Source organism: Phyllostomus discolor, chromosome 8 (genome assembly GCF_004126475.2).
Source record: "Phyllostomus discolor isolate MPI-MPIP mPhyDis1 chromosome 8, mPhyDis1.pri.v3, whole genome shotgun sequence".
Lineage (NCBI taxonomy): Eukaryota > Metazoa > Chordata > Mammalia > Chiroptera > Phyllostomidae > Phyllostomus > Phyllostomus discolor.
The window spans coordinates 33203137-33226535 of record NC_040910.2 but is presented as its reverse complement, the minus strand read 5'-3'; the positions used below and the strand labels follow the sequence as shown (position 1 = coordinate 33226535).

The 23399-nt window shown below is 35.6% G+C and overlaps 1 protein-coding gene across 2 annotated transcripts in view; it reads left to right on the top strand.

The window, feature by feature from the left end:
• The first annotated feature begins 2955 nt into the window (after positions 1 to 2955).
• GLRA3 (glycine receptor alpha 3) overlaps positions 2956 to 23399 on the top strand; it is a 138262-nt gene continuing 117818 nt past the window's right edge. For both annotated transcript variants that reach the window (XM_028521086.2, XM_028521085.2), the window contains exon 1: positions 2956 to 3474. In XM_028521086.2, coding sequence (XP_028376887.1) covers positions 3404 to 3474 — 71 coding nt within the window. In that variant the 5' untranslated portion in view covers positions 2956 to 3403. The remainder of the gene's footprint in view (positions 3475 to 23399) is intronic.

The window sequence follows — 23399 nt, the reverse complement described above, 5'->3', positions numbered from 1 at the left end:
TTTTTGAGACGATAGTAGAAATATACCATTAAAGATAGCTCCATGGTAGTGGACAAAATACTATACAATACTAAATTCAAGTTTGATACCTTCAAGCTGAATACAAGGGGTTTTAACTATCACTCAACCCCTTTGGGCTACCATTACTTTTTCTGTAAAAGGAGAGCATTAAATATGATGGAAATTAATATCCCAGTCAGCTCTGAAGTCCCATGTCTTATACAAAGTATAATATAATCCATTAGTGCAAGAAAGAAATAATAAAGGCCACAAGGAGAAGAGCAGAAATTTGGCCATATCAGAATTCAGCTTAATTTTATATGAATGACCTAGTCAGTTAGTCAGCATCCACAGAATAGTTGTTTTTCTAAAAACACATTCATTCATCTACCCATCCAATCAAGACTATTATTCTCAAAAGTAAAATTTACAAAAATAGATACCACAAATATGTAGATGCATGAAATTTTTCAGCTAATAGAAATTAAAAACAAATAATATGAAAATTCATAGACAATAAACCCTAACAAATTCATCATCAAATGTTAACTAAAATAAACAAGGCACTACAACCCATTCTTTGATTAATTTCTATTTTATTTAACCAAAGTTAATTAGTACCCAATACATTGTACTGAGTTTATTTATTAACTATATGTATAGTGTTTCTAATCAGATTATTATTATTTTTTTTAAGATTTTATTTATTTATTTTTAGAGAGGGAAGGGAGGGAGATAGAGAGAGAGAGAGAGAGAGAAACTTCAATGTGCGGTTGCTGGGGGTTATGGCCTGCAACCCAGGCATATACCCTGGCTGGGAATCGAACCTGGGACACTTTGGTTCCCAGCCCACGCTCAATCCACTGAGCTATGCCAGCCAGGGCTCTAATCATATTATTAATGCATGCAACAAATATTAAGTAACTGTTATGTGCTAGGTGCTATGCTAAACAATGGGCATTATCCTCACTGTAGTGAAGTCAAACAAATTAGGAGAATGATAGCTTGTTGCATGTAATTTGAAGAAAATAATCATTGTGCTATGAAAAATGAGTACTATGAGGCTTCTAGTCATCTTTTTGTATAATATTTATATCTAAGAAACTGATTATGTATATCTTAGTTTGATAAAGTATAACATTCCTATGCTTTTTTTGTTAATGAGAAGAAATAGCTAAATCATTCAGCCTATTTATTAATCTACCATTTAACATAACTATCTAAATTAATGTAAACATACAACTTTAAACATTATCCATAAATTTGCTCACTTAAATAAATATGCATTGATTGGTTATCTTCTTTGGGCCAGAAGATGACTCTCAGAGGTCATTTAATTAAATTCTCTCAATAAATGTATGTTTTAAAGACATAAATGCATTACATGCATATATATTAAGTAAAAATATTTTTAAAAGTTGATTACTTTTTCAAAAATACCCAGTTAGTGGTGAAACAAGGCAAGGAATCCAGGCCTTCTTGAAATAGAGTAAGTTTTTGTTTTTGATTGTGTAGTTTTTAAAATAATTAATGCTATTCAAAGAATGAACAACTAAAAAGCACTTGTGCTTTGTGAGATTTCAAAAGACTCTCTAAAAAAACTAAGTTAATTAAAACTGTATGAAGTTTCTCAAGATGCAAATATTCATGAGCAGAATCAGTTACCTTTCTTATGGGATTCTGAAAGTTTGTGATTTAAATCAGGAAACAAAGCTGTGAAAGGAAACAGGTACAGTAACAAATATATGTAAGTACATCCAAAAATTCTGTATTTTCATTGAATGTAAATAAGCTTGTCTGTTAAAGAGTAAAGAAAAGAATTTTTTTTCCATTTTCCTCATTTGAAAGGGTTGGAAAGTAATGGCTTTTACTCTTCCAGTTAAATAGAGATTTACAGGATAATTAATATCTTGATTGCTGTTGGAATTTAATTAAGAAGAAATTGTGAGAAACAGTAAGAAGACTCTTGGCATGTAGTTTAATCATTGAGAAAGTTAAGAGATTAAAGTAGGGCTTTCAGAATAAATATCGGTGGCAGTTTCGGGAAAAAGCTAAGATTCAAGGAGTGCACAAGAACATTTGGATACTTGTTGATAGTGATACAAATCACTATAAAGGTCTAACAGAATAAGTTTTAATTTTTAAAAATTCCAATATGTTGAGATACATGAATAAGCACATACACAATTTTCCTTCCCAGTCTTCCAATACACACACACATGTAAATGATCATGGAGGGCGATGGAGAGAGGAGTGAGAGATGCTTGACAGAAGGTGTAGCATGTGAACTAGTTGTCCTTCTTACTTGAACTTACTATTAATATATGAAAAATGTGTAAGAAGATCTGGTGGCTATATTGTGCCTCTGAGTAGCCATACCTTTAGACTCCCCACCTTTATCTTTCTTGATCCCTAATTAAGACTGTAGGAAACTCACTCGAGTTTCCTGGCCAGAAGCAGGCGAGGATTATGAGAGGATTCTAGAAGCAGCTAGTTCTCCGATCCGTGGCTGCCTATGCAACCTCATTCTCTGCTCTTCCTTAGCCCTTTCCATGGGCTTAATGCTTATTCTTACCGAATTTCAGTGTAAGGTCAAAAACAGGGGGTCACATCCGAAAAGACCTTTAGCTACTAATTTGTACCTTTCCCCAGAAGCAAACAATGGAGGGTCCCTTCAAAGCGATTCTGTTATCTAATCCAAAAAAGGCGCTGACTCTCCTAGGTTTAGCCTTGGAGCTTCCTTCCCTCAATTTACTCTGTGTACGCTTTGCATCAGTTACTTGCTGCTTTTTTAAAGGGTGAAGTGTCTAAGCCCCGCCTACCGATGTGAGTGGCCAGTCACTCTGTCCCGCTGTGCAGCTGTGATTTGCTGGCAAGACGGAGTCGTCAAGCCCCGCTCCGTTTCCCTTTGCCGCGCTGGCTGTCGCGGGTTTTACCCAAAGGTGGAGAGTGGGATTCGGCCAGCGGCGCTTGGAGCAGGTGAAGAAGCATCTTCATTCCGGCTGTCGCTGCTGTTCTTTCTTCAAACGTGGGTCTGAGTCAAGGAAGGACAAGCATTCTTCCTTTGCCGCTAGAGCTCCAGTGAACCGTTGCCCAGAACCTAGGCACTTCATACATTTCATCTCACCCATCATTCCGCTTTCACTGTGTAAATCACCTGCACATTTGTAACCCTGTGAAAGTCCCTCATTAATGCTCAGAGAAGGGGTCGAAAGGGAATTTCAAGGGTTTGAAAGACAGGGCCTCCGCCGACCGCGGGGAGCTGTCTATGGTGCTGAAGCTTTCCAGGCGTTTGTCTCCACCAGCACACGGAGTTAGATTGCACATTTTCATTCCTGGCTTTCTCGTCCCCCCCATGCCTTGGATAAGACTAATTTCAGGATCGTGAATATCTCTCCGTATCATGGCCCACCTGAGACACTTTCGGACATTAGTTTCGGGATTTTATATCTGGGAAGCAGCACTGTTACTCAGGTGAGTCCACTTGTATTTAACAGCTGGAGAACCCATTAAAGCCTGTGCACTACGTTGCAACCACTTGTTATTGATGAGATCAAGAATGGAATTAGAAATTGACTTGCCGAAAGCATCCCTTGAACCGTATTGTATTCTGTCTAAAGGTATCTAGCAGTCTATCTGTTGAGTCCTCTGAAAACATGTAACTTTGCTCTATTTTCAGGAATTAATCATTTTAGTAACTCGTATCTTATATTAACAGCAGCTAATAATTATCCTGGAAAAGTTATTTCCAAAGTCAAGTTTTTCCTTCTCAAATTTCTATTAGAGCTTCCCTTTTCTAAGTAAATTATAAGTTGTGGATGTTACTCTCTTTTTGGAAGTTAAACTATTTAGTAATTAGAAATGAAACATTACTAACTTTTTAAAAGGCAAAAAAAATTAGAACATAAATATTTACTAATCAGAAAAATTCTGAACTTGACTGATATATCAAGAGGTTGAGTTAAATGAATAGAAAATTAAGACATTGCAAGTATGATTTTCTAATGAGTTTAGTTCAGGTAATACATGGAAGTAAAATCATAAATCACTAGATATGTTATATGTCAAGAATAATCTTTTTGGAGAAAGCAATTAAAAATCTGTAGAACAATAATATTGCCCTATGACATGTAATTTTCTTATCATGTCCAGTCATATTTGGTAGGCCTCATTAAAAAAATTAATTTAAAGAGGAATAGACTACATAAGAGATCAGATAATTTAACCACTATTATTAATTAAACATTATGTAAGCAAGATACTGATCATATAGTTTTTTGATTTATCAATATATATCTCATTTTACTATTATAATTTCCATATTATGGCTCACAAGTTTTTCAAGAGCATTGAAATCAAATAATTAGAGTAATTAAGTTATGTATATACTATTTCTATTCAAAGTATGTAAATATTCTCTTCTGGGTTGCTAGGTCAATTTTTCATCTTTGGGCACCTTAGAAAAAACATAGTGTATTTCATAAAAATTACCTTACAGAAAACTATATTAGTTTGATATGCCTGTGATAACAGAACTAGTTGTGAGGGTTATTATATTTCTGAAATTATTTTTTTTCCTTAAGGGGTTGAACCATTGTAAACCAGAATATTTTCAGTGACAATGTTCTAATAAGACTTGGAAAAATTTTTAACTTTAACTAATTTTATATGTAGTGATCAGAAGAAAGAGTGTAGAGCTTTTTTACATTTATGAAAATTTCATGAGAAGGAGTTTATGTTATAGGAAAAATTAGTCATTTTACTGTAATTGTTTTTAGTATTTTAGATGATAGCATGCAGATTTATTTTTTCAAGAAATCACAATAGCTTAGTTGATAGATATTTATATTTATAGTTGATAGATATTTATATTTATATTTATGATAGGGAAGCTAAATGTCAATAACTAAAATGTTTTGGTCAATGTGGTCAAATTTGTAAAAGGCACTTCACCACATTGTTATAAAATATACTTAGATACATAGTAATCTTCATCACTAGAGTGTCTGATTTTTGTCTGGTTTTATTGAAATTCTCCTGTGAATTGTATTTCAAATTTACAATCATGATTATAAGTACTATCTTCATTAATATTAAATACTTTTAGTTAAAAATGTTTTTATGAATAATCCCAAAATATAATCCCTTGAAAAAGACTACCCAATATAGAAGTTTATGCGATACATGTATTCTTCATCAAGTGTTTCTTTCTTCTTTCATAAACTGAATAGAATTTTTCTTTATCTCTCTTAGACTAATCTCAGATGAGAGTAGCTCATCACTCTATGATAAGACTTAATCATATGTAAAAAATTAAATATTTTATTTTTAGTGATGGCCCTTGAAAGAAAATTTTCTATAGTAATGAAAGTGAAGCTCCCTCTACTGGAAATTTTTTGTAAAATAAATGTCTTTATGGGAACTATTCTTTGTTCATTATTCTTTGTTCAAGTCTATTTGTAATGAATTGAGCAAAAAGGAAATATGTAAAGGAAAAAATAAAGTAAAAAAGTATTTAGTATTATTTCATAAATTTATCTTTTTAGTTTAAAAATATTCTTTCCAGGGTAATTTGGAGGAAAAAACATTTAGAAACCATCAATATTTATAACTAAAATTCATGAGTACAAGCTTTTTAAATAGGTTTTAAAAGATTTTAAATTTTTTTTTTGTGGAGATATAACATACCCACAGAAAAACACACAAATAACAAGTTCCATATAAAGTTTCACAAAGGTAAAACATCATGTAAAAACATCTCACAGAAACCCTCATCCTGCCCTCTCCCACCATATCATTTCCCAGGCACTACTTTGCCCAAAGATAGCCACTATCCTGACTTTTGTAACAATAAATATGTTTGTCCTGCTTTTAAATTTTATATAAATACTCATGTGAGTCTGCTTTGTTTTTCTGAACATTATGTTTATGTGATTTATCCATATTGTTGCATGTAACACTATCTTGTTTATTATCATCACTAAATGGTATTCCATTATATGAAGACAGCATGATTTATCCATTGTTCTATTATGGAATATGTGAGAAAGTTTTGGTTTTGGCTAGTGCTGCAATGAACAGCGTTGAACATGTCTTTTTGTAAATACATTCATTTTGAGGACTGTAAGGTTTGGGCCCCAGTTTTTCTTTAGAACAGAAATGGTTGGATTAAGAGATGGTTTGGTAGATGTTGCATGGGTTTAGCATTAGTAGATATTGCAACTTTTCCAAAGTAGTTGTACCTACTTATACTCCAGCCAGCAATGTTTAGGAATTCCTGTTGCTATTACTACTACAAAATTTGATCAGTTCAATATTATCATAAACATTGCTCACATTTTCTTAGATTATTATTATAAGTCTTCAGATACTATTTTAGTTATTTTATCTTGGCATAATTTTTACTTTTTAGTAAATAAGTTTTATTAAGGCAAAAACATCAAACAAAAACATTTGCTACTATAATACAACTAGATGTATTCATTACCAGAATATGGCTGGTATAAAAATGTAATTTTAAGAGGGGAATTATTAAAAAGGAGAGTTCTTTTAATAAAAACCACTTAGAAAATAGCATAAACATACATAAAAAATCTGAATTTCTTATTAGTGAAGTTTTTTAAAGTTTCACACTTTGCTCAGATTTTGCTCTTTTTTTCCTAATTTTATTTTAATAATTGTTCAAGTACAGTTTTCTGCCCTTTACTCCTATCTGAGCCCACCCCCCCCCCCCCCCCCCCCCCGCGCCCTCCGCAAGATTTTGCTCTTGTTTGAAGCAATTCTTTTATGACTTTTGGGTTCCAGTTCTCATATTGATAAAATAAAGAACAAAACACCAGGGCTCAGCTTTCTTTGAAATGTAGATATGTGATGATTATGAGGAGCTTGAGGAAAAAATTCCAAAAGTAGGGAACTGCCCAACATTTTTTGTTTAAACTAACAAAAATTGTTTAAATTAACAATTTTATTTTTCATCTTTACATTTTGATAACAACACAGGCTAGCTATATGAATAATTATGGTATATTGTGTCAAAAGGTAATGTATGAATTTTAGACTTCATGATAATCACAAATAAAATGTTTTCTTGGTTTACTTCAAAGTCTAAGAAAAACATTTTATCATGGGATTTATTGTTTTTGGTTTAAGCCTGTTTTGGGTAAACCTCCTTTTAATGTTGGCTCTATTTTCTTATGTAAGATATTAAACAAAAATATACTATAAGCAATAAACTTTTACTATTATAATGGTTTCTTACATTCAAGTACAGTAGCATGGTTCTGTACCATTTTAAAAATATTATGGTATATATAATATATATGTATATGTTTATGTTTATATATATGTATTATATATGTTTATGTATATGTAATATACTTTTCTTCCCTTTGTGTCTCTAAATGCCAATACATTTTCCCAGGTACAGAAGGATCATGGCCCAGTTTTCTAGTCATTGCCTCAAACAGTTTGCGCTGAAGATTCAGAAAGCAGCTTATAAAATATTTTTTCTTGTATACAGTTTTTCTCTCCCTTGACCACGTGTACTGAGGCAACTCAATCAACAGATGTGTGCTTCATATGAAATGTTAAGCAATTCAAGAAAGATTTATTTACCAAATTCTGTGCACAAATATTTGTGCTGGGTACAATTTGGCTAGGAATCATTGGGAAACTGCCACCTTTCCCAACATGAAACTTAGAGTCTAGCAGGGAAGAAAATACAAAGGGCCAAGTGACAAAAAATCAAATCAAAACAAAACAAAACAAAACACAAAAGACCACTAACAGCAATGTTTAGGGAATGTGAAATTAGGAAGCTATCCAGAAGGTTTGGTACTTGTGCTGGATCTTCTAAGATGCTTGTTCCATGGGCACAAATAAGATAGAAAGAAAATATTCTGTGCAAAAGAATGAGATAGGCCTACACTCTGCTTAGGAAATGGTCACAATCAATTTCAGTTGAAGGAATTCCAATTGTTTAAAATCATATTCTAATGGTAGTAACCATTGAACTGGCTACAATAATAAACTGGCCGAGATATGAAGGAGTTATGCTTCCTTTCACAGTGGAATATGGGTAAAACTTACAAGCAAATACTTTAATTATAACTGGGTAGTTATCATTACAGGAAAGGTGCTGTAACTTGGCTCAAAGTATTTCTATAAATTCCCCTCTTTCAGAGGTAGAATTTGTCTCAGAATTAGAATTAATCATAAGATAGTTAATAATAACTAGTAATAGTAAGAACTATGTAAACAAACAACAATGACAAAGCTACAAGAAAGAATAATCTGCTTGTTTGAGAGTTTGGAGATCATGTTTGAATTTTTCATCAAAACATGACTTCTTTTATTATGTTTATTTTTTCTTTTCCTATTCTTTTAAGCTTTTTATATAGATCTGATTTTGTAACAATTTTGCAAACAGTTAAAATAGTTGGTAGACTACCCAAAGCTGGCCATTGTGACATTTTAGGAGATTTATTGGAGCAACTCATTTTTTATGTTTTTATTTATTTTTCAATTAGAGTTTACATTCAATACTTTTTTACTTTTTTAAAAAAGATATTTTATTGAATATGCTATTACATTGTCCCATTTTTTTCTCCCCTGTATTCCCCTCTGCCTTGCACAACCCTCCCACCTGTATTCCCCCCCCACCTTAGTTCATGTCCATGGGTCATAGATGTAAGTTATTTGGCTTTTCCATTTCCCATACTATTCTTAACCTTCCCCTGTCTATTTTGTACCTACCATTTTTGCTTCTTATTTCCTGTACCTTTTCCCCAATTCTCCCCGAGGCCCTGCTGATAACTCTCCATGTGATTTCCATTTCTGTGATTCTGATCCTGTTCTAGTTGTTTGCTTAGTTTATTTTTGGTTTTGTTTTTCTTTTTTAGGTTCGGTCGTTAATAGTTGTGAGTTTGTTATCATTTTACCATTCATAGTTTTGATCTTCTTTTTCTTAGATAAGTCTCTTTAACCTTTCAGGGCTTGATGGTATTGAACTCCTTCAACTTGACCTTATTTGGGAAGCACTTTATCTCCCCTTCCATTCTAAGTGATAGCTTTGCTGAATAGAGTAATCTTGGCAGGTCCTTGCCTTTCAAGACTTTGAATACTTCTTTCCAGCCCCTTCTTGCCTGCAAGATTTCTTTTGAGAAATCATCTGGTAGTCTTATGGGAACTCCTTTGTAGGTAACTATCTCCTTTTTTCTTGCTGCTTTTAAGATTCTGTCCTTATCTTTAATCTTAGGTAATGTAATTATGATGTACCTGGTGTGTGCTGCTTTGGGACTCTCTGAGCTTCCTGGATTTCTTGGAAGTCTATTTCCTTCACCAGACTGGGGAAGTTCTCCTTCATTATTTGTTCAAATAAGTTTTCAATTTCTTGGTGTTCCTCTTCTCTTTCTGGCACACCTATGATTTGAATGTTAGCGTGTTTAAAGTTGTCCCAGAGGTTCCTAAGCCTCTCCTCATTGTTTTGATTTCTTTCTTTCTTCTCTTCTGGTTGAATGTTTACTTCTTTCTTCTACTCCAAATCATTGATTTGAGTCCTGGTTTCCTTCCCTTCACTGTTGGTTCCCTGTATATTTTGTTTTATTTTACTTTACACAGCCTTCACTTCATCCTCTATTTTGCAACCACACTCAATCATTTCTGTGAGTAACCTGATTACCAGTGTTTCAAACTCTGCATCTGATAGGTTGACTATCTCCTCATCACTTAGGTCTATTTTTAGAGCTTTGATCTATTTTTTCATTTGGACCATATTTTTTTTGTCTTGGTGTGTTTGTTACATAGTAAGGGATGGAGTCTTATGTATTTACCAGGGCAGTGCAACCCACAATATTGAATTTATATAGAATATAATATTCTTTTGTGTAAATGTACTGAATTGTAGCACTGTTTGTGGGGTAGGGGTGCAAAAGGGAACAGTGCCACTTGCTTAGCTCTTGGCAGCTTTCGGTCACTTCCCCAGCTACCCACAAGCAAATTGGTCCCTTCTGGTGCTGATTTCTAGGTGGGTGGGCTTGTGTATGTTCTAGGACCCTGTGGGCCCCTCCAGTGAACTCTGCTGTGAGGCTGGGAGTTTCTCCCACCATCACAACACCTGCAGGATTTTTTTCGGGGGTGGTGGTGGTGGGGAATGGCTTAAGGAACAGAATTTTATTTCTCAGATCCAGAACCTGGGAAGTCCAAGATCAAGGTGTCAGCTGACTTGCCTTCTGGTGAGGGTGTTCTTCCTGACTCCTTTTATAATGACAGGTCATACCTTCAGGCCCTCATTTAACCACCTCCCGAAGTTCCTAAATGCACTCACAATGAAAAATTAGAGCTTCAACAAATGAATTTGGGGGAACACATTCAATCTATAACAAACATTTTTTCACTGAAGAAACAGTCCAGAACTCCACTGATAGTATTGCGAACACTGCTTTAGAGTTCTAACAGGATTGTGGTGGCTAGTTATTCTGTGTTACCATTAATTAATGTCAGTTTTTGCTCATGTGCTAAAAACATGTCTGTGTCTACATAAAGTGTAATCTCCCCTGAACTCTGATCTCCTCTTCATCACACCCATTCTCTGTGTGATTGCATCTGTAACTCGCTTCATTTCAGTTATTTTTACTAAAAAATAGTTGTATTTATATTCCACAATTTGCTCAAATACTGCTTTCCTTAACAAATTTCTGCAGGATGCTTTTAAACAAATTCTTCACTTAATGTCTTAGTGACTATGACTCACAGAATTTCAGGGAAATAGTTTTGTGTGTTTTCTGAGCTGAATTTGTATTAAAGGGATCACATGTTAATTGCACATGTACTGCACTTTTCAGTTTTTTTCTTTTTTAAAGTTTTTGAAATTATTTTATTGTTGTTCAATTACAGTTGTCTGCATTTACCCTCCACTATTCTCCCCTACCCCAGTCAAACCCACCTACCTCTCCTGATTCCACCCCCCTTGGTTTTATCCATGTGTCCTTTATAGCAGTTCCTGAAAAGCCTTCCCCCCATTACCCCTTCCCACCTCCCCTGTGGTTACTGTCAGATTGTTCTTAAGTTCAATGTTTCTGGTTATATTTTGCTTGCTTTTTTCTTTTGTTGATTAGGTTCCAGTTAAAGGTGAGAACATATGGTATTTGTCCCTCATTGCCTAGCTTATTTCACTTAGCATAATGTTCTCCAGTTCTGTCCATGTTGTTGCAAAGGGCAGGGGCTCCTTTTTCTCTCTGCTGTATGATATTCTATTGTGTAAATGTACCATAGTTTTTTGATCCACCCATTTACTGATGAGCACTTAGGTTGCTTCCAGTACTTGGCTATTGTAAATTGTGCTGCTATGAATATTGGGGTGCATAGGTTCTTTTGGACTGGTGTTTCAGGGTTCTTAGGGCATAATCCCAGCAGTGGAATTGCTGGGTCAAAAGGCAGTTCCATTTTGGATTTTCTGAGGAAATTCCATACTGTTTTCCACAGTGGCTGCACCAGTCTGCATTCCCACCAACACTGCACTGGGTTCCCTTTTCTCTACATCCTCTCCAACACCTGTTTGTTGATTTGTTTGTGATGGCCATTCTCACTGATGTGAAGTTGTATCTCATTATGGTTTTAATTTGCATCTCCCTGATGGCTAGTGATGCTGAGCATCTTTTCATGTGTCTCTGGGCCCTCTGTATGTTCTCCTTGGAGAAGTATCTGTTCAAATCTTTTGCCCATTTTTAAATTGTGCATTTTGTCTTCCTGGAGTGGAGTTATGTGAGTTCTTTATATATTTTGGAGATCAAATCCTTGTCCAAGGTATCATTGGCAAATATGTTTTCCCATATAGTTGGTTCTCTTTTCATTTTAATACTGTTTTCTTTAGCCATGCAGAAGCTTTTTAATTTGATGAGGTACCATTTGTTTATTCTTTCCTTCATGTCCCTTGTTTTAAGGGACATATCAGTGAAGATGTTGCTGCATGGAATGTCTGAGATTTTCCTGCCAATGTTTTCCTCTAGGAGTTTTATGGTGTCATGACTTACATTTAAGTCTTTTATCCACCTTGAATTTATTTTTGTGTATGGTGTAAGTTGGTGATTGAGTTTCATTTTTTTTGCATGTAGCTGTCCAGATTTCCCAACACCATTTGTTGAGGAGGCTATTTTCACTCTACTTTATGCTTCTTCCCCCTTGTCAAATATTAATTGACCATACACACTTGGGTTTATTTCTGGGCTCTCTGTTCTGTTCCATTGATCTATGTGTCTGTTCTTATGCCAATACCAGACTGTTTTAATTACAGTTGTCTTGTAATACAGTTTGATATTAGGTATTGTGATCCTTCCTACTTTGTTCTTTTTTCTCAGACTTTCTGCAGCTATTCAGGGTCATTTGTGGTTGCATATAAATTTCTGAAATGTTTGTTCTATATCTGTGAAATATGTCATTTTTACTTTAAAAAGAATTACATTGAATCTATAAATTGCTTTGGGTAATATGGACATTTTGATGATGCTAATTCTCTCAATCCATGAGCATGGTACATGCTTCCATTTGTTTGTGTCTTCCTTAATTTCTTTCTTCAGTGTTGTGTAGTTTTCTGACTATAGGTCTTTTACCTCTTTGGTTAGGTTTATTCCTAGGTATTTCCTTGTTGTTATATCAAATGGGATTTTTTCCCAGATTTCTGTTTCTGTTATTTCATTGTTGGTGTACAAAACTGCCTTTGATTTCTGAATATAGACTTTGTATCCTGCTGTTTTGCCAAATTCACTAATTAGGTTGAACAGGTTTTTGGTGGAGTCTATAGGATTTTCTATGTACATTATCTTGTCATCTGCAAAAAATGACAGTTTTGCTTCCTTCTTTCCAATTTGGATGCCTTTGATTTCTTTTTCTTGTCTGATTGCTGTGGCTAGGACTTCCAATATTATGTTGAATAGGAGCAGTGAAAGTGGGCATCCTTGTCCTGTTCCTGATCTTAGTGGGAAAGCTCTAAGTTTTTGCCCATTGAGTATAATGTTGACTGTAGGTCTCTTGTATATGGCTTTTATTATGTTGAGGAATGCTCCCTCTATTCCCACTTTACTAAGTGATTTTATCATAAATGGATGCTGTACTTTATCAAATGCTTTTTCTGCATCTATTGATGTGATCATGTGATTTTTGTCTTTTGTTTTGTTTATATGATGTATTGTTACATTTATTGATTTTTGAATATTGTACAATCCTTGCATCCCTGGGATGAATCCCACTTAATCATGGTATATGATCTTTTTAACGTATTGCTGGATGCGGTTTGCCAATATTTTGTTGAGGATTTTAGTGTCTATATTCATCACAATATTGGCCTAAAGTTTTGTTTCTTTGTTATGTCTTTCTTTATGTGGTTTTGGGATTAGGATGATGCTGGCTTCATAAAAAGAGTTTCAGAGTGTCTTCCATCATTTTTGGATTTTTTGGAATAGTCTGTGAAGGATAGGGGTTAGCTCTTCCTTGAATGCTTTGTAAATTTCTCCTGTGAAACCAGGAAAAATTTGGTCCAGGGCTTTTGTGTGTCAGGAGTTTTTTGATTACTGCTTCAATTTCATCAGCTGTTATTGGTCTGTTCAAGCTTTCTGCTTCTTCTTCATTCAGTTTTGGAAAATTACATTTTTCTAGAAATTTGTCCATTTCACCTAGGCTTTCAAATTTCTTGACATACAGTTCTTCATAGTAATTTTTTACAATCCTTTGTATTTCTGTGGTATCAATTGTAATCTCTCCTCTTTCATTTCTGATTGTGTTTATTTGGTTCCTCTCTTTTTTTTCTTTATGAGCCTGCTTAAAGGCTCGTCAATTTTGTTTATCTTTTCAAAGAATCAGCTCCTGTATTCATTGATCCTTAGAATTGTGCTTTTAGTCTCTATGTAGTTTAATTCTGCTCTGATCTTGGTTATTTCCTTCTATTTGCTTTGGGCTGTCTTTGTTGTTGTTCCTCAAGTTCTTGTAGGTGTAGGGTTAGGTTGTTTATTTGAAATGTTTCTATCTTTTTAGGTAGGACTGTATCGCTATGAACTTCTCTCTCAGGACTGTCTTTGCTGTGTCCCATAAGTTTTGGATTGTTGTGAGTTCATTTTCATTTGTTTCCAGAAACTTTTTGATGTCTTTCTTAATCTCATTCTCGATCCATTCATTGTTTAATAGCATGTTATTCAATCTCCATGAGTTTGAGTGTTTTGGGTTTTTTCCTTGAGGTTGGTTTCTAGTTTCAGTCCCTTGTGGTCAGAGAAAATGCTTGATATGATTTCAATTTTCTTGAAATTGTTGACACTTGTTTTGTGTCCTATCATGTGGTCTATCTTTGAAAATGTTCCATGTGCATTTAAGAAGAATGTGTATTTTGTTTCTTTGGGATGAAGGGCTCTATATATATCAGTTAAGTCCACTTGATCTAGGGCATTGTTCAATGTCACAATATCTTTGTTGATATTTTGTTTGGAAGATCGGTCCATTTTTGACAGTGGGGTGTTAAAATCCCTTACTATAATTGTTTTGCTGTCAATATCTTTCTTGATGTCCTCCAAGATTTTCTTTATGTATTTGGATGCTCCTATGTTGGGTGCATATATATTTACAATATTTATGTCTTCTTGATGAATTCTTCTCTTGAGTATTATGAAATGACCTTGTGGGTCTTTTTTATGACTCTTTTTTTGAAGTCTATTTTGTCTGATATGAGTGTTGCTACCCAGGCTTTTTTTTTCCTGTCCATTTGTATGGAATATTTGTTTCCAGCCCTTCATTTTCAGTCTGTGTAGGTCTTTTGTTCTGAGGTGGTTCTTTTGTGGACAGCATATGTGCCCCACAGGTTTTTACAGCCAGAGGTTTTGAGGCTTCATTTCCCCACACTGGAACCCTGGGTTGTGTGGTCTCTCTGTCTCACTCCCCAGTTGTTCCTCCTGGTTTATCTGCACACAAATGTGGGACCACCCAGTCCTTCAGCTGCCATCCTCTCCACCCCAGCTGCCTGTCTCTGCCCCTCCTACCAGTGTGGATGAATGTTTCTTCTTTAACTCCTTGGTTGTCAGACTTCCATACAGTTCAATTTTCTGGCAGCTCTGGTTGTTTTTTGTTTTTAAATTTGTTGTTGTCTTTCTTTTGGTTATGCAAGGAGGTGAGACAAATTCACTACCTATGCCTCCATCTTGGCTGCAAGTCCTACATTCAATATTATTTTGTGTTAATTTATGTGTATAGCATAGTGGTCAGACAATTATACACTTCACAAAGTGTTCCCTTCCATATTCCCAGTACCCACCTGGCACCATACATAGTTATCACAATATTATTGACTATATTCTGTGTGTTATAATTTATACCTCAATGACTACCCTATAACTACCAATTTGTACTTTTTAATTCCTTCATCTTTTTTATCCAGACCCCCAACCTCCCATTCCTCTGACAACTCTCAGTCTGTTCTCTGTATGTATGAATCTTTCTATTCTATTTGTTTGTTTTATTCTTTCGATTCTACATATAAGTGAAATCATATGGTATTTATCTTTCTCTGTCTGACTTACTGTACTTAGCAAAATGCCCCCTAGGCCCGTTCATGCAGTTGCAAAAGATGAGATTTCATTCTTTTTTTTATGGCTAAGTAGTATTCCATTGTGTTTATGTATCATATCTTTATCCACTCATCTATTGATGGGCACTTGGGTTGGTTCTCTATGTTGGTTATTGTAAATAATGTTGCAGTGAACTTTGGGGTGCATATGTTACTTCAAAATAGTGTTTTGAGTTTCTTAGATATATTCCCAGAAGTGGAATTGCTGAGTCATAAAGCGGTTCCATTTTTAATTTTTTCAGAACCCTCCATATTGAATATTGGGAGCACATCCTGGGTATTTCATCCCCCCTGGGGTAAACAAACACAGGCTGTGGCTGCCCCAGGCCCCATTTCACACACTGCTGGCTGAGCTATGAACCATGTAGCACACCTATAATCACTGCAGTCAGCAGACATAGGGCATTGCTACTCAAAATGTGGTCCTTTAACCAGCAAATAACCATCACCTGGGAGGCTATTAGAAATGCTCAATAAATTAAATTAAAAAAAAAGAAATTCAGACTCTGAATTCCACCACAGACTTCCTGAACCTAAATCTACATTTTATCAAGCCCTGCAGATAATTCATAAGCACATTTAGGTTTAAAAAGCACTATTTTAAGAACACTGACATGTAAAGGGTGAGCATACTAAAACGTAATGGAAAAAAATAGAGAGGAGGTGTCACAGAACTAACAGAAGAGTTTTGGAAATGAAAGAATGATCAGTAATGTCAAATGCTATTAAAACAAAAAGAAATATGGAAGATTATTAGTAGCTTTTTCAAGTGCATTTTTGATATAAACACACATGTATTAATATGTTATAATATCACTGAACATCAAGTTAAAGAAAAAGTTAAAATATAGATTTTTTTCCACAAGGAGTTAGTGGAAGGGGAAGCGATGACAGACAAGGTTCAGATCTGCAGTTCTTGATTTGTTTGTTTAGTTTTGTCTTTAAAATGGAAGAGAATTTAAGCTTGTTTCTAGCCTGGAGGAAAGAAGTCAATTAATTAGGAAATGCTGAGGAAGAGACAAGAGAGGTACTGAAGAGGAAGGGCAAAGGCACTGATAAAATAAAAAATAATTTTTAAAGAACAGTAGTTGAAGGTAGTCTTTGCACTAGAAGAGCATGCTCAGTCTTTCTCTGGGACTGGATAGGAGGTTAGAATAGATGCAGAATATGGCAAGCTATAGATATGGGAATAGCGCTTTATAATTCAGCGGTTGAATGCTCAATTATCTCTTTGAAGCAGGTGGCAGGGTCTTCATCTGTGGTAAAGACACAATGAAGAAGACAAGTTTAGTCCGAGTGAACAGTTACAAGGCACAGAACAGGGCCCTGTGGGCATTACTTCTGGCACCTTGGCCGGGCTCTGCTCCTAGACACTTGAGGGGTTCAGTCCAGCCCCCACTGCAGCAGATGTCCCTGTCACTCTGCCTGGGAGGGGAATGAAGCCTTGAGATCTGATCATTATTCAGGCTGCACTAACTTAGGTGGCAAAGCCAGAGGTAGAACCCACATCATCCGTCAAATCAACTGCTTTTTTTTCCAACTGAGCACTACAATTTGGCTATTCTAAAGGAGAAAAAGGAATGATCACTCACTCTTCAAAAGGTGAAATGTGGGCAGGGTAGGGGAGAGTAACAGGGGAGAAGGGGGACAGTTATAATTGAATAATGATAAAAATTTATTTAAAAAAGCTGAAACATGATCCATTCTATTCAAATCACAGTAAGAATTTTTAATTAATATTTTAATAGAAAATATAAAAATGAGACCCACTTTTAAAATGTTACTTTGTTCTCATCCCTGAGCACCAAGTTTGGTGTGTTAGCATACATCTTGTACTCTGACCTCTGAACCCTTTTCTTTTGCATCTTGAAATTGGCTAGCCTTTTCCTGAAAAGCATTGTTTCTAGGGATTTTTGTTATGTGTGATTAAAGGAAAGCATATGCTCTAGCTTCCACAGGAGATAACTTCTACAATCTACAGGATTTTAAAATCCTTTTGTTTTCTGGGAAACTGTAAACATTTTCCCCCAGAATAGTTGAGGCATCTACAAAGAAGGAAGGGAGAAGGCAGTGAGGGAAACAGGTAGGGCAGAGGGAGAAGAGGGGAGAAGAGGCGGACTGAGTGACCTCAGCCGAACAGTAGCTTTAAGTGTACTGTTAATACCAGGGAATACATTTTGCTGACCTCTTTTCTTTCTTAATTTTTAAAAAGAATATAGTCCCATAAACTCCTTGATGTGTCATGTAATTTTCACTACAGGGAAACTAAGTAGTACCATAACTCATTGCTATATTTACCTTTCCTTACCACTTCCAATTATAAACTCTTCTTTTTCTTTATTGTTTGATGCATGCCTTTGTTCTGTGTGATTTCTCACTCCTTGGAGGAATGTAATGGTCAGACAATGTGGAACTTCCTGCCCAACAGGAAGAAAAATGTCTAACTTGTCTTGAAAAACCTTAAGCAAGAACATGGAAAAGTGATATTAACATAAACATTCATAGTCACACAAATGGGAATATCTACCATAATCTAAGTCAGTGCTCTGCAAGGTCAATACTGTTTAGAAAAAAAAACTTATTGTGACTTCATTTTAATATTCTGTGAACATCCCTTTTCAGGTGCAGAGACTCCAGAGGTTGGTGCTTAAAAATAGTGTGTTTTTATATCCTGAGTCTTATTGATTTGGAGATGAATTCACTATTATAAAACAAGTTTATAAAAATTCATTTTATTAGTAAGCATTGATGCAAACACAATTAATTGAAAAATAGAAAGTAGGGAGTTCAGAGTAAAGTAGTACTACTTTTGCTGTAGTGGGTTTTTGTTGTTGTCATTGTAAATATCTATAACAGTTAAAGTTGAAAGTAAAGGGTGATTTCTGTATCACTCCTCTGTGGGGGGTGGATTAAGGTGCTTTCCCTCTCCATTTTACTGTATTTTATGATGTATTTTGTAGAATGCACATATATTAGAGTAAAATAAGAGTTTTTAAACAAGCTTTGTGCATATTTTAAAGGCCTATGAAGTGGTTACTTTTTTTTTTTTGCTTCAAATATTATGTAGTAGTTGAGTTCTGAAAAACTGAATGTCCTGGGTAGAAGTTATTTAAGAAAGAGCAATGAACAAGCGGGGCCCCTACAGCCATGCATTGACACTGTGACTTTCAACCTCACTTGCTAAAATGGTTTCAACCACAATCAAATCCATAAACTGGGGTGGGTAGTTGGACTTTTTTTTTTTCTTCAGTGGTGCTTAGTCTTTCTTGATGAATGTCTGTATTTTCTGCACTTGGATTTCCTGATGTACTACTATAACCACCCAGGCCCTTTGACATAAATTAGCATGAGTGAATTTTTCTTTCCTTCACTTAAAAGTATCCCTGATCAAAAAAAGCCATGGTATTAAATGAAAAATCTCAACACTGGCATAAGAGCTTGGCATTTTCTGAAACACATGTGTGATTGCCATTTGGTTTACTAAAGTCACTTGTGACAAACGGGTGCCACTTTAAATCTCCATTTTTATACTGGCTTTCCCAAGGTGAAACAACTAGCTCGTGATGAAGCTGGAATAAAGTGTAAGCCTTGTGGCTCTCCATCTGAGGCCTCGACCGTGGTACCAGAATGACTTCCTTTTAATTATCTTGCATGCTCAACATGCAGTAGGAACTATTCAGTCTATTGCAAATTATTTTCAAAATATCTGAAAAACTTAATTAGTTTTCTTTAAAAGAAATGTCCTCAAGAAGCTACAAATCAGTGAGTTAATTAGCTATGTTGTGTGGCCTTTTAGTTCTTTCGATTGAAATAAGTTGATGCCAAAACTATAAAGTAAACTCTTACCCATGAGAATAGACAGCTTGCATTGGAGTTAATAGAAGTTGTTTTAGAAATTATAACAATCATCCTGAGTTCTAAGCACAGCATTTTTTAAAAGATTTTATTTATTTATTTTTAGAGAGGGAAAGGAGGGAGAAAGAGAGAGAGAGAAACATCAATATGCGGTTGCTGGGGGCCGTGGCCTACAACCCAGGCATGTGCCCTGACTGGGAATCAAACCTGCGATGCTTTGGTTCACAGCCTGCACTCAATCCACTGAGCTACACCAGCCAGGACTGAGCACAGCATTTTTAACATGTTTAGTAAAAATGAGTGATTTTTATGATAAGAATATATTTTGTAGATAAAACAAGAAGACTGTATAAAGATTAGGGTTAAGAAACCTCAGATGACTACACTGGCTAATCCTTTGTCATCTATTTTACGACTGAATGGAGGGTTCCTTTCCTCACCCATCCCCCACCTGTAACCCTATACTAACCTTCATGTATGAACACAGTAGCAACATGTAATTTATCACTGACAACTAGCACTGAGCATAGACACCTCTGATCACATTAATTCTCCGAAGCACTGAATGTAAACATCACTGTACTATCGGGCCTGCTTAAAAAGGCACTGTGACAGTCCAGTTTATAATTCCCCAGTTCTGCCCTTAAATGATGGCTTTCTGACATACATAACTTTGATGATTTAAGTTGTACTCTCAGATTTTTATATCTTGACTTTGTCCTATTTCTAAAAATTTGTTCTATCATCTGCCCTGCATATTCATTAGCATCACTCCCAACTTAGAAGGACAGAAAGAGAGAGAGATGGACTCTGTAGTACTAAACATACGCCCTAAGCATGATTACTGCTGGACTTGGAGTGTCATATTCTGATGTTTGCACTCTCCATCATTATACTTAGTTAATTCATTTCAAAGGTATTTATTCATTAATTACTCTGGGTGATGTAGATTGCTTCAGGGCTACTAAAACAAATGGAACATTCATGATTTTTGCTTAAATAAAATATCCTAAGTAGGAGACAGACATTGACTGATTGATTCTATTAAAAATGACAGTTGCCATTGAAACAAGCACTACCAATGACATTACAAATTTGAGAAATATTTTAGCAGGATTTTAAAAATCAGAGAGGGTAGCTAGGCTCCCTGAGGAAATGATGTTCAAACCAAATCATAAAGGTAAATAGAAGGTAATTAGATGAATGGAGGACCAAATAATGTTCCAGGCAAAGGTAATGGGCAGTGGTGGGTTGTATCAGAGAAGCTGAAGAGGACGTGATAAGATGCAGTTGGAATATGGATCCAAATTAGAAGGTAGGGCCGACCAGATGGATATAATATGTGAAATAAAAAGAGGAGTCAAAGATTATCAAAGATTGTCATCCTGAGTAATGGAAAGACGGAATTGCCATTAACCAAGTTCAAAAACAATGGAGAACGAACAGGTTTGCGCAGTAATAGCAAGAGTTTGATTTATGTTTGCTTTTATTGGAGCAGTAGACTGCTAACAATCTGTAATTATTTTATTCTAGTTTCCAAAATTGAGATGATTCCAAGCTAGACTTAGCTTCCTCTAAGCCTTCTATATTTCTGATTCATTCTTACTCAAAAGTTGTAATTGTTTGTTATTTCAAACCAACTCAGAGGAGTTCACTCCTCTGGTGAGTCCTCAATGACAATTTTTATCCCCTTAAATCCATAAAGCTCTCAAAATGTGCACACAGATGGTTAACCACCCAGCTACTGTGGAGTTTAATACTATTTCTAAGAGAAATGCAGATCTGAATACTTGACTCAATTCTGTGAGATTTTTTCTTTAGTTTTTAGCGATGATGGTTTATTGTTTTTACCTCTTCAATGCACAGATTTATAAAAAATACCTTGTTTGGTTGTTTTCAGTGGAAAGTTTAATTTGATTTAAAATATTGGCTTATACATTTAGTTTATGAATGGCCTGGCCAAAACCCAACCAACCAACCAAGAAAACAAACAAACAAACAAACAAACAAACAAACACAAAACCTTCTATACCTTAGTTTCTTCATCTGTATAATACATATGCAATTACATATTTATGACTATTAAGTTCTATCATGTATATGAATTCTGTGCCTGGGAGATCAAGAAGCAATTATCATTTTTATTATTAGCTTAATTAAAGTAGCCCAGTGTTCGTGTTTTGTGCAGGTCTGGGTCCATTCACAGTAATGCTGTCAGCTAGATGTGCCCAGGGAGCACTCACCTGGGCCCCAGAGAACTTCCCACAGTCAGCTTCTCTTCCTTAAACCAGTGTTCCAATGGGACCAACACTTATGGTTCCTACTGTGACTGCAAGATGCCTTTCAACAATAAGCTTGAGGAACTTTGAAAAGATACAGGTTTATTACTTATGAGATCTGGAAATTATGTAGCACACCTGGAGTCACACAGTGAGGTCACAGGGAGAAGGAGAGGGGTGGGGGAGAGGGGAGGGAGAGACAGAGAAGGGGCCTGGGTTCTGCTTTTATTGGGGTGGAGGGTGAGGGTCTAGGGTTTGGCGGGCTCACTATTTATTAGTGAATTTAAAACTCAAGAGGAGGATTTTAAAGCACAGGAAGAGAAAACAAACAAGTAGCCCAAATGGTCAGTTACTGAAATCAAGCGAAGTCTCTAAAACAAAGGAGCCTCTTTATCTAGTTGTGTGGCTGGCAATGTGTTCATTCAAGACAGTCTTTGAAGTGGATTCCTCTTTGAAATGGATGCCTCAGCAACCACAGCTCAAGCCAGGCACTTGGATTACAAAAGAAAAAGAAACATGTCAGGGTTTACACCACACCCATTAGCCTTCAGGTAGAAATGGGATCACCTTGTAAAATGGTCATCACGTTTCATGAGCACATTGCTCACAGTGGCAAAAGTCAAATCCTAGTACCCTGAAGATTTTTAGTTATTTCTCTAGTCTCCAGAGATATTCTAGAGTAGTTCTTTTATATTCTTCCACTTTGGCCTCCTTTTAAAATAATATCACACAGTCAACTTGAAGCCTGCTTCACTGCGTGAGCCTTCATGGCAAACGGTTCCTTTTCTAAGGCAGTGCGCTTTAGTGTGAGATGCTCAAAACTTCACTTTTTCCCACATATCTGAGTTTCTTTCTCTTTAGTTCCCCTTAAAGAGACTGAAACCATTGAAAAAGGGAAAAATACTCTTTTTTTCCATTCTGTGTTTTATTTTTCTAGCCAGGGCTAAAAATACCAATTTCTGGTGTTCCTACAGCTCAAAAAAATTCCGAATTATAAAAACAGTGTTTTTTTCCCCCCACAAGGAATTGTAACCCTACAATTGGACTGGATTATGGAGCTATAGGCCACAAGGTAAAACTGTCTTTTCTCCATCAAACCCCAACCTTCTCTGCCTCAGGAGTCTGGGCGCTGATTTACTCCCCACAGGTCGCCTTCCTTCTGTGCAAACTGAGTAGGTGCGTGGAGTCCTGTGGCCCCATGTGCTAAGTAAGACTTTGCTCAAACTCACATTATGTTTCCAGCTACAACTATCACATTTTCTCTCGATGTCAAGGTACATTTAGCAGAGGTAAATAGGTACAACAATCATATTACGTTTATCTTAAAAGCATCTATATTTGGTGGTTATCTCTGTCCTCCCAAAGTAGATTTATTTGACCTCCTTGTTTCATTGAAGAGGAAAGGAAGGATGAGATATGAGGACGGGGCTTATTTTTTGTTTGATGAATTTTAATGTTTGATTTCAATGCATAAGAACACAGGTTTTTGCCAGTCTCTCAGAATTTGAAGTGTCTGAACTTTCAAGTAGCATATGTTTAATAAAGATAAAAATATATAAAATACTTAAGTGAAAAAAATGCTCATTGATGAGAGTGTATTTCAGCCCACACACAGTAAAAGTTAACGGTAAATTCGGTACTTGGGATAGCAAGGAAAGGCAGAGCCA